The following is a 13,013-nucleotide window of genomic DNA, read 5'->3' as shown; positions in this document are numbered from 1 at the left end:
TTATTGGCTTTGAGTTTAATGGGAACGTTTAAACTGGGAGACTGTGAGTGAGTTTTTTTTACTCAGTCTGAAGAAGCTGATGCATTTGTGTCAGTGAAAGCGCTAATGTAAATAAAGTGTTGAAGAATCCATTGCCCGCTCATTTTTTGATTTACCTAGTTTGGCAGTAGTAAGATTTTAAGGATGTTTAGTGCACATTTTGCACAGAGGCAAGGATATTTGATAGATCATGCATGGATCCAGTAAATTTATCAGGAACCAGGTAACATTTCAGTCCTTAGACAACATTTTTTTCCAGATAACTCTTAATAAGTGGCCATGTGTCACAAGCAAAGCCATCTTGTTGTTGGATACACTCACATTGAAGTAATTACAACTCAAGCACTACTTATTCCTAGCACAAAGAATAACAATAACAACAAAAATAACAATAGACACCCACTAGGGTAGGGTCTCTTAGATCTACTGATCAGGGTGTCATTTCTTGGAGGCATCCTACATTCACTCTGGCTTTAATAAAAAGGGCATTTTCTAAGGTTGTACCATCTAGTTGAAATAGTCACCATGTTAATATCAAAAATGTTCAAATCTTTTTTACAGTTAAGAAAAATACAAAAATACACCTAACTGATTATTTATAAATGCTAGTGTTCCAGAGATAACAGTTGATCAGAACTATCCATTAGTACTGCATATATTTTTCAAAATGAAATAACTTTATGTATTTGGTCTGTTAATACAACGAGTTCACGTGGATGCTTACTTTTTATGTTTATGACAAATGCCAATATTGTTATATGCAGCAAATATAATGTATGTTGCTTGACTGTTTATGTTATTTCAATGTCTCAACCGACAATATTCTACATTTGTGCATTTATATACTTTTGTGTATCTTCTGGCCTGTGTTGTAGCTAAAATACATCTAAGGAATATTCTATTTACCCATTAAATAAAGAAATCAAATAAATAAATAAGCAACTACCCTGCATGAATTTGTTGGACTGCACTGGCATACAGAGTGATAAGGGCAGCTCATACACTCATGGCACAACTTGGTCATTATGACCATTACCACACTTATTCTCATCTAATCTTCCTGCTAGTTACTGTGTCAGTGCTCTTATGGGGCCCTGTCCATTTAAAGATGATGTAGCATTGTGACCACTCTCACCAGATCCCTCCCCACCAGACAGAATAATGACATGACCTGTGTCCCCTAAACTAAGAGGGATAGAATGCCTTATTGTTAAGTGAGCATCAGTAGAGGGCTGAATACTTGTGTCTCTGCAACCGCCGTGCTCTATTTGCCTGGGATATGTCACGGGTGTTGATTGGTTCAAGTCAGTCTGCCTCCACTGTGATGAACAGATGTCCTCCTTCCTGCAGGATTGCAGTCATTCTATTGGTCAGCAGTGCCAAAAAGCATTCCCTGGTCAGCCATACAATTAGTCATGGTGATAAGGGAAGAGAGTGGTAAAGATGAGATATTTATACCCAAGAAATGTAGACATGAGCCACCCACTGTATGACTGTTGTATCACCCCTAAATTACCTACTGTACTGCTAACAGAGTATGGTATAGAAGCCTACGCTATATGGCATGCAGGCTCATGCACCTTATCTGGTCTAGCAGCAGCAGCTGCAGTGGGAGCATTCTGTCTTGTAATATATCATCGTCAGTGTGGCATGGATGTATACATCAGTACATACCATTACCAACACCTTTGTGGTGCATGCATGGCAGTGTGAATTATACACCTAACAGCGTATACCTGCCTGGAGCAAGGACAGCAATGTCAATTCAGTCTCCAGGTAATCTGTAGTTGAAGCTGGAACACGACTGAAATCAGGAATTTGTCAGTCTCTTTTAATGGTGCTGGTTATGGCATGTCGGCAGCAAGCTTACAATGTGCAGCCGTTCATGCTTGATACAGTGCTGTCCCATAGACTCTCATGCTGGTCATGTTTACTCCTAAGGAGCCTTACTTTGTTGGCGTAGGACCTCCAGGAGTTCTTCATTCTCCTTGGTTACAAACCTGTTCTGCTGCAATCACTGTGCAGCTATGTCCTAGTATGTGATATATGTCGAACAAAAGTTATTAACATGCAATCACATGCACACACAGACACACACACACACACACGCGCACACACACACACACACACACACACACACACACAAACACGTATATGTAGGTATACAGACAGACACACACACACACACACACACACACACACATATATATATATATATATATATATATATATATATATATATATATATATATATATATACATATACACAAATGAATATTCTGCACAGGTCCTTCCTTTTCAACAAGTCTTGTCAAAAAAGTGATTTTTTTTTTTTTTCTTTTTAGATTGATCTCACTTGGCAAACCTTGCATGAATCTCAGCTTGCCTGTGTTCTACTGAAAATCTGTTTTGTTTTTAGAAGCTGTAAATGTCAGTATTATGTCCTGAAAATTGTACATTTTATCATAAACCATATTGAAAGCATTAATGCTGCTAATATTCTAAGCCATTATCAGCACATTCTTAGCATCTACAAGCATTCCTTTGGGAGACCTGGTCAAGAATTGGGTGTAAGTTTCTGAATCCACAGCTTTGAGAACCCTACGACCTGACCAACTACATATGAGGGGAGTGGGATTAGAGAAGGATGAGCCTGAACTGGACAAGATGAAGGGCCAACCAAGAAACATGTTCCACCACCAAATTTGTCTCAATACCAAGTTGGAAGACTAAATCCAAAAAAATGTTTAAATCCATGGGACCTGACAATATCCCAGGCTGCGTTCTACATGAACTACAGAATGAACTGGCACTTTACCTAAGTACCATGTTCAGTCATAGCCTCACCTCAGCCTTTGTACCCACTGAATGGCGCACCGTGACGGTTATCCCACTCCACAAAGGGGGAGCCACGGCGGACCCCGGGAACTACCGCCTCATTTGCCTGACGAGCCTGGTCTGCAAGGCCGTGGAATGTATCATCATGGAACTCATAAACAAAGACATTGGTAATCTCCAAACTCTGGACCCTACCTAGTTTGGATTTGTAAAAGGCAGATCATGTCTCCTAAACCTGATTGACTTCTTTGAAGCAGTCACCAAAGCTATAGATGAGGGTAAAATGGTTCACACAGCTTATCTAGATCTCGCCAAGGGTTTCGACACCATCCCCCACTCTGGAATTATAGATAAGCTCACTAAACTAGGTATAAATCCCTATGTCACAAGATGGGTTGCCAACTGGCTGACGGACAGAACCCACACTGTGAAAGTAGCGGATTCCAAATCCGACTTCAGACTAGTGACAAGTGGAGTACCACAGGGTTCAGTCCTGGGTCCTCTCCTGTTTGGTATCTACTTCTCTGAAGTACAGGCTAACACAGAAGGTCTTTGGCTAACAAAGTTTGCAGATGACTGCAAAGTAGGAGCCATAATCGAAACTCCCAACGATGTGGACAAACTGCAAAAGGGCCTCACTGAGACAGATACCTGGTGTCAAAGCCATGGCCTGAAGCTCAATGCCAAAAAGTGTATTGTCATCCCCTTTGGCAAAAACTCTGTACCCACGAACTACCACATAGCAGGTAGTCTATTTAATGCCAAAAATGTGATAAGAGATCTTGGAACACAGATGGACAGTAGTCTCTCCTTTGATAATCACATCGCCACAGTGGTCAGGAAATCCTTCTACATGGCTCATCTCATCACAAAAGGATTCTCATCCAGAAAAAAAGAGGTCATTGTTCCCCTCTACTCATCACTCATTAGACCCATTATAGAGTACAATGCCCCTTTTGGTATGTACGTCACAAGACATCTACAACAACTGGAAAGACCACAGAAATACCTCAGAAGGAGGATTACTGGCCTCAAACAGATGCCCTACGCAGCCCATCTCAAACAACTCCAGCTTTACTCCATCACATATCGCTTACTCAGAGGTGATCTCTGCCTAACATACAAAGCTATGTCAAACCCAGAGCTGTTGGACATGCTCCACTTAAAGAAATCCCAATCCCTCCGAGCCACACGCTCTAGGGACCTAAACCTTGTCACCACAATAAACAGAACATGCTGGAGGGATATATTCCTGTGCCAGAGTCTTCCCATACTCTGGAACAGACTACCTATCTATGTCAAACAGAGCACCTCATTAGCACTCTTCAAGAAAAATCTTGATGATTGGATGGGAAATGGGAAATTCACCCCAGGGATCACTTCTGTGGCTCTGCTCGACAGGGGCACAGGAAAATAATTTTCTTGGGTGGCGAAAGCCAGGATACATTTTTTGGCTAGGCTTATATAGGCCCTAGGGCCAATAGCCTAGTACCTACCTATGAACCTCTGTATGGATCACTTCCACCAAAGAGTTTCATGTATTCAGCTAATATGATGATGCAAAAATTCTTGTATAAATGCTCCAAGGTATCCTAATGAGATCAATACAAAAAGGAGTCTAGGACTGACTCCTGCCCAAAGAGCACAGACAAAGGTGTTGGGTGTTACAATTTCATGCTCATAGGATGTATATGCATGAGTGTATATCTGTGCATTTAATTTAACATGCTGCATGGAGTAAAAAGGTGCATGTTTGCTCACAGATTTGAAAATACTCATATCACTGTCATGTATGGATCACAGCATCCCTGGGTGACTGTCCCTGAGGGGAGATCAAGGCAAAGAACTTGCTGCACTTGCTGTTTTGGGGAGATGTGTAGAGATCACAGCAAGATTAACCCCATTTGTGGAAGACCATGTTTGCCATTGACTGATTCAGAGACCACTCATGAGGCATCACTAAGACTCTGCGAGCCTGTCCGCTACTACCCCGGAATGTGCATTGCAAGCAAAAAGTGGTTGGTAGAGATTGCCCACTGCCACACTCTCATTGCTTCTCAGCACAGGAGGTAGGATCTGGTTCCCCCTTGTTTGTTGATGTACCAAACTACTGCCATATTGTCCATTTGTGTCGCAATAGTCCCTGGAGGAAGGTATCTATGAAATGCCTGCAATGCTAAAAGAACCTCTCTCATCTCCAGGACATTGTTATGCAGGTTGGTCTCCTGCGACATCCAACTGCCTTGGACCATCTGATCCAGGAAATGCCCACTCACCCCACTTGAGAGGCATCCATGGTTAATGTGTTGTTGGGGAGGAAGAACAAAGGGTTGTCCATAAAGAACCTCCAAGGAATGAAACCACCAGATGAGAGAATCTTTGCACACTTGGGACAGTTTGACTGAGTAGCTGAGGCGGTGTCGATGTAATGACCCCTGGACTGCTAAGGTCCATTGCAGAATTCTCATGTGTAGATGTGCTGTTAGTAACAGAGTTATAGTGGCAGCCATGGAGCCCAGGCCCTTCAGTACTAGTTTTGCTGGAGGAATCCAGATTGCCAAAGTTTGTCAATATGTAGTCTTAGATTAAAAGTCCTTTCCAGAGTAAGGAAGGCTAAGGCCCTGATCATATCCAAATGAGCCCCAATGAAATCTATAATCTAAACTGGCTGTAGCTGAGATTTTTCTATGCTGATTGTTATGCCCAAGGTAGGAGCTAGTTGCAACACATAGTCCCTGGCTCAAATGAGTAGATGGCTGGCTGCAGCAGTTAGGATTCAGTCACATTGGTATGGAAATATATGGAATCCTTGAGTCTAAGACGAGCTGCAACTATCACCATGCATTTGCTGAACACCCTGGGGGCTATGGTGAGACCAAAGGGAAGCACTCTGAACTGAAAATGACTGGCTCCCAGCCTGAAGCGTAGATACCTTCTGGAGGGCCTGTCCATCTTGATGTGGCAGTATGCATCCTTCAGGTCTACTGAGCACATCCAGTCATCCGTTTTCAAAAATGGTAGAATGGACTGGACTGTAACCATCCTGAACTTTGTGTTTTTTACTGACTTATTCAGGGATGTCAGATCCAAGATGGACCTGAGGTCCCCTGTCTTTTTTGGTACTACAAAGAATCTTGAGTAAATGCCTGATCCGAGTTGATCTGGCAGGATAATCTGGATGACTTTTTTTTTGGAGCAGCTTTGAGATCTCCAACTCTGCTGCCTCTCTGATTGGGTGGAACACCTGGGAGAGAACTTTTTGATTCAGTGAGTTTTAAAAAGGGAGTTTTAAAAAGGGAATGGTGTATCCTGTGGATATGATTCTTTGCACCCACCAATCATGTGTGCCTTGTTACCAGGCTTCTGGGTGCAAGGATAAGCACCCCCTGACTGTCTCCAGAGAGGGACATCTGGGCAACCTTTCAGGAGTGTTTTTCAAATTAGATATACATTGACAGTTTCTTTTTCAGTGGATAGTGTGAAATACATTATCAACTTGCACACAAATGCAAATAAAGTTTATTAACTTTTGAAGACAAATGTTTCCTAATTTAAGACTTTCCATTTTTATACTGCTTTATTTCCTTTGTTGTTTCTTCAGCAAAATATAGGCAAGCTCAAAACTATTGTATAGACCTAGATTGAATGCAACTGTGGTGAACAGAATCCTCGAGTCTGTGGTCCTCATAGAACAGTTATTTTTATCAGTTAATAGAGTATTCTTTGTACTTATATGCTTCACATACTGAAGCTGCATATACTTTTAAAATTCTTAAATTCAGTGTATTGATGCTGTTTACTTTGGTATTGCAGTTTTGGATATTCTGTAATTTTCTATACTAATAATAATACACTGTGACAGTAAACAAGCTCATATAGTTCTTTGGCGTGTCAATTCACTATTTTTGTACTCGGTTGCTATACTTTATATTTCACACTCATGTTTCCTTCTTTCAATGAGCAAGCTAATTGTCCTAAAGAGTAAGATATGGATTTCAAATCATCAGAATTAAGCACAGTTATTCATATTATTTAAGTTACTCTTACAAAAACATTATGTTACTTTCAGTACTATGAGCAAGATTGCAAGTTCTGTGGCTTTTTTTGCTAACTAATGAACTAAGGCATTTTAGCTGTAGCAATTTCTTTACCTAATATTTCTACTGTATAAATGATTTATTTTATTTCCCCTTGTTTGTTTAAAATATATTGCTCATATATTCATAGGTAAGTATTAGACAATCAGTCTGCAGACCATTACAAGCCTAGCCAAAAAAAAAAACATTCAAAAGTTCCATCAAACCTCAGGGTGGGTGAGATAAGATAGGTTGTGCAAGAATTTTAGGCAGATCCATCCAATTATTTCAATTTACCTTGAATGTGGCAAACATGCTAGTCTGTTTGACATGGAGTGTAACTTTGTTCTATAGATGAGGGACACATTTTGGTATGAATCTCTCACACCAGCATATCTTATTTATCTGTTTATGAAAGTTTAGTTCTTTTAACTAGGTATTAGAGATACCATTATTTGTGATGGAATGGGAGATCAAAGAAGGTTGAAACTTTCATGGTTTGAAAGAGTAAATGAAGATCTCCATGGAGGAGTCTATATGAAACTGACTATTAGTCTGTCCTGATAACTACAATTTTTGAGGTTACTGATTTTTTTAGTCATGAATCTGTGAGGTCTCTCAAGTCAATTGATTTTTTTGATAAATACATGCAAAATGTGCATTATATTTAAATAATGTGTCTGAAGAGATATGAGTAAAGTATGATTAAGACTTCTCTTGATCTGGTGGAGATGCCTTTGTAAATATTGTTATGTGTAATTTATGAATTTATCTTGAAAGTAAATGGCTATATAATTTGACATTGAAACAATACAATGCTGTTAAATTTTAGGGACTGCCAAAGTTTTAGCCAGTAAGTTTCTTTCTATAATAATTTTTGGGGGAGACATAGTGCCCTTAGACCCTCAGATGAGTGGGTCTGTACCCCCCATACCCCTGCTACTTATATAAACTAGGCTGATGTATCTATTTCTGAGATACATTAGTTTTAAACTTAATACATTTCCCCAATCATACTTAATTTTTTACTGTTTCAACAAAGGTACGCCTATTCATGCATGTCTCCATGCAGAAGACGCTCTAGCTGAGAATCGAACCGGACAGCGTCTTACTGAGACGGATAGATGTAGCTGTTTCCATTAAGAAATCTTTACAGGTAGATCTTGGTATGTGTGGTTCTCTTAGTACCTACTTTTAGTAGTGCAGGTGGTAGGTGCCCCACTGCCTAGGCATTCTGTCTGCACAGTGGAGTTATGAATAGTTACGCAAATTCTAGTAATGCAAAATTAATCACCTGGCAATGTGGAGGCATATGAATTGGGAAATGGCACTGCATTGCAGCTTGGCTCATTGGTGGTGTGTAAATTGTAGTAATTAATCACACCCATGGATTAAATATGTAACTTTCCTTTTCTACTGTTTTTATAAAATATAACATCAGAGAATGACACTGTGTCACTGTTTTCTGTTCTTTTGATATTCATGGTAGCTGGTCCAAAACATATCCTATCTTACAATATAATGCAGCCTTAATGTTTATGTTGTTTTCAGATTGAAGAAAAATAATATTACCAAGAATGCTGTTATTTCCAAGCAAAAAATTTTATTTTATTTTATTTTCAGTCTAACACTAATAAAGAGGCTAGGACTTCACAAGTCATATTTGTTTTTCATTCATTAAATATTATAGCACCACTCAGTGATTGAATATTTCAAAAATGCATAATTCTCATTTATTAAGGCAAGGAAAAATATATTCTAAGAAAAAAATAAAAATTAAAATTAAAAGGCACTTTAAAGTTTGGCAAACTTTGTGATTATGCATTATGGCATTTTTCTTAAATGTAATTTCCTGGGACATAGAAATCTTTTTAACAAAGGGACTGCACAGTGCAACAGGCTTGAACAATTGAGAGATTCCTCTAGCACTGAAATAGTACAAAGCACTAGTCTGTGGCACAAACAGTGGTCTAATTGGCAAAACTGCAATCAAATACAGAAGCCTTGGTCTGTAAATAATGCTAATTAGCCATGTGCTTTCCCCTAGAAATATTGCTATAATCTAAATTACATAGTAAAATGATTTAGAGAATATAACTCCCATGCTGTTCGGAGAGGGAATCCAAAAAATGTATGATTTCTTTTGGCAGCATACATCCATTAATTTCAGTGGAAGAATTGGGACTGCTAGAGATGCAAGAAGTAAGCACCATAAAGTCGTGTGTGTGTGTGTGTGTGTGTGTGTGTGTGTGTGTGTGTGTGTGTGTGTGTGTGAGTGTGTGATTGCACTGCACGGGCTGGTAGGAAGAATACTAGGATATCTGATAGCATAGTATTTGCTTCAGAGAGATAGTAATGAGCTGCTAGTGAGATGCTGCTCATTGCCGCATTATCATGTCTCTGGATTACAGATTATGCACTATTGGGTACCATGACATTGTCCAAATAGAAATGTTGGTTATATTTTTTCAAAATTCAAGTCACTATGTGTACTAATTTTGTATTTGGACAGTGTTTTAGTATACTTTATTATATTTTATAAGCATTTCATATTTTTATTTTATATTACATTGTAATTTGGGTTTTATGTGTTTTTTTTTAGTTTTTTAATATTTTTTTTTCTATTTTTATTTAATTTACTATATGTTTATTGTTGTTCCAAAAATGAATAAATAGAAATTTACACACACATACACAAACAAAAACAAGATTCAGGTGTTAAGTTTACCTGTATGACTCTACCAGATACTATACTTGATAATTTATTATCATCACAATGTATTACAGGAGACAGAAGGCCTGTGAAGAAAACTATTAGGGTCAATGACTGTGTTAACTGAACTTATTGCAAAATGTGCCATTGCTGTTTGCTTGACTGGTTTATGGTTTATGGTTTATGTACTGTAATATAATTACTGATAGTTAAAAATGTAGATGGAAGTAAATGTATTTAGGTTTTATCAAATAAGGGAGCGTTACATATATATTAAACAGGTACTGTAAATTTGAAGGCTGTGACCTTAACTGTTTTTTTATGTTATGTGACTTGACTTTTAACTATGGCTATGATTGTAAAGCACAGATTCTGGATGCATACAGCTGTTTCAGTGTATACCTCAGGAGTGCCCTAACCATACTACCTGAGAAGTACATAAGATACTATACCTTAGAACGTCACTGATCATCCATGTCTGCAAAATAAGAAGAAAAGCACCTTATCATGCTTAGTCACCTGTTTGATGTCTTCTACTCCAAATGCTATGGCAACTGAAGTTCTCCCCATATCAGTTTTACCTCCTCACTGTTTTATTTGTACGTCTAAAATGAATTTGTTGCTAGTATTCTAACTGATCTAATAATAATACAGAAACTTCAGCAGCAACAGTATAAAGGCTGGTGTTGTTTATGTAAGACAGGTAAAGCACTTATAAAATTAAATAAATATTGTTTACAACAACAATCTTACCATGTAAGCAGCTTCTCTCATAAATTGCTTAGCAGGCTGTTTCCAGATTGCAGGCACTGTTATGACCCAACGTATTTCATAATTTTCCACTGAAGCAGGACATTGTTCTTTAAGCTCCTGTGAGAAGAAGAAAAGTGGTGAAATTACACATAACATTGAACATTCTGATTGTGCATGTGTGTGTGTGCGTGTGCGCGTGTGTGTGTGTGTGTGTGTGTGTGTGTGTGTGTGTGTGTGTGTGTGTGTGTGTGTGTGTGTGTGTGTGTGTGTGTTTGTGAGAGATCACTCATGAATACAGTTGAGTTCCTATCTGTATTATATATACATGGAATAAAGACTGTTGCATAAAGGTAATAGTGATACAGACCTTTACAGTTTTGTTGTCTTTTTCTAAGCATGCTGTTCAGACACTGGTGATATAGACCTCTCCAGAGTTGTTGCTGTTTCAAAGCATGCTAGTCACACTTTAAGCAGTCTTCTGATTTGATGGTTACTATCACTGACACAATGAAATGCACCATGGGTTTTCCAGTCAGAAAAGCATGAGCTCTACCTGTTATCTACCCAAACGTTTCATGGAATGGATTTCTCCACAGACCCAAATAGTGAGTGGTAAGTGCTTTTTCACTTTATCCATTCATTAACATGCCGTAATAAAATTGCGTTGAACATCAACGGCTCTTGATTGAGAGGAACAGCCTATGCTTATATTACAGCATTTGTTTATTTTCTTTTTTTGCCAGGACTGCAGGCTATGGTATTGCATAATTTAAATGAGTACTTCACCATCACATGGAAGAAGAATGGAACACTTATCAAGCTGTTGCAGCTGGTATAACTTAGTGGTGTATAAAGAAGCTTTTTTCACTGAAATGGTTGTGGATGCATGAATAGGTCACAACAAAAACTGATGGATTCAGTTATAGTGGAGACTTCATGGTAGCATGATGAAGAAGAGAACAGAAGAGGACATTTTTGATCAAAGGCCATTTTGATGAAAATCACATTTATTGAATAAATATTACTCCTAGGAAATAGCCTTTGTCTGAGGTGTTGTAGGCTCATAATTGATTATGTTGCATAAGGGGTTTCAACTGGTCAAGCCTACTGCAGGGAGGCATTAGGGGATTTGCCCTCATGGAAAAATACCTTTGAGATGTACATTTTGGTGTCTGTGATTTTGTTTGAAAGTATAACTTGATTAAAAGGACTCTGATCAATCATCCTGCAATACAGAAGGAGTATACATACAATACCCTATGCTTATGAGGGAGGCATGTGGCAGACTGAGTCAGCCAACATGGTAATTACCTCTCATCGTTTTCTTTGTTTCCTAGTAATAGTCAGCAATGCTTTCGGTGAATGGATCTGTTTTATCTCTAAATACTTATAACTGCATATATTTACCTTCTTATGAAGGAGTAGTAAAACTTTAGATATTTTGATAGATAATGTTAGGCCTCTATGTTTCCAAAGAAATCCATAAGCCTGCTCTGTCCATTTAGGCAATACCAGCTTGCACCAACTGGCCATATTCTGAGAATTCTACAAGTGATTTGGTTCTGGCAAGATCCTGGCATCAGACTCAGGGATGTAACAAAACTACTCTCACTGACCAAACAACTCATGTTCAGGATTTTTTTTTCATTTCATTTACATACTTTGGGACTAGATCATTTTTTCAAATCTGTTTATCTTTCTGCTCTCCTTTTCTTTCACTAGAATTCACTTTTATAGTCAAACAGTTTCCATAAGTACTGCCCATGTCCCAAGCAATGTCAAACAGTATGTGTGCCTGAAATAATATGATGGGAAAATAGTTCATAGAGTAGTACTGAGCTAACTGCCTTTGTAGGCCATTTTAAGCCTAGCCAATTACCCCACATGAGAATCGAACCCTGCACCTTGTGTCTGTAAGGTAAATACCTTAACTATTAGGCCAACTTCCCTCCCCAAAGTTAAAGAATCTCTGACCCAGGTGGAATTTGAACCCACAATCCCCAGCTCTGGAGGCTGATGCCTTATCCATTAGGCCATTGGACCAGTACATAACAATGGTATTGTTTTTATTATACATAACTGTTTCCTGTTATCTGCAATGACAGACACAAACAGACACCCTCTCACATTCCCTCTCATATGATATTTGCTTAAATCGAGCATATCAAGACTTCAAACCACTATACCTCTCTCCTCATGACCTACAAGCCGATTGCTTAGCATTATGTTTTTCTTGCAGTTTAAATTTTCTAAAAGTCAGTACTACAGCTATAAATCTCTCACTCTTCCCAAGTGATAAGAATGTCTTTATGAATTTCTCAAATACCCTCAGTTTTTTTGCAGCTGATATCTAAGCTTCTTTCACATTTGCATGCAGGACAGCCTTAATGAAGAGGAATGCAATTCTCTCAGTTCTGGAACTGCAGAAGTAATCATTACTGAAAGGTTCAAGCTATGATGCAGAACATCTTTTTCTACTTCTGTGTAGCTGTAACTGTACCTAATAAAAGGCAAGTAATTAGGGTTCTATCTTTGTTTACTGAAGAGTTCATAACGTTATCTGAATAAAACAAAGACATTGGTTTGGCAAAACA

At 38.5% G+C, this 13,013-nt stretch overlaps 1 protein-coding gene across 2 annotated transcripts in view; it reads right to left on the bottom strand.

Moving 5' to 3' along the window:
- The window catches only part of HSPA12B (heat shock protein family A (Hsp70) member 12B), a 1,104,373-nt gene that overhangs the window by 521,907 nt on the left and 569,453 nt on the right, over positions 1-13,013 (bottom strand). For both annotated transcript variants that reach the window (XM_044064071.1, XM_044064072.1), the window contains exon 7: positions 10,420-10,536. In XM_044064071.1, coding sequence (XP_043920006.1) covers positions 10,420-10,536 — 117 coding nt within the window. The remainder of the gene's footprint in view (positions 1-10,419; positions 10,537-13,013) is intronic.

Source organism: Protopterus annectens, chromosome 2.part2 (assembly GCF_019279795.1).
Source record: "Protopterus annectens isolate FY-2018-M chromosome 2.part2, PAN1.0, whole genome shotgun sequence".
In the NCBI taxonomy this organism is placed as follows: Eukaryota; Metazoa; Chordata; order Ceratodontiformes; family Protopteridae; genus Protopterus; species Protopterus annectens.
The sequence above is the reverse complement of the archived record's forward strand: the minus strand, read 5'-3'. Positions and strand labels throughout refer to the sequence as shown.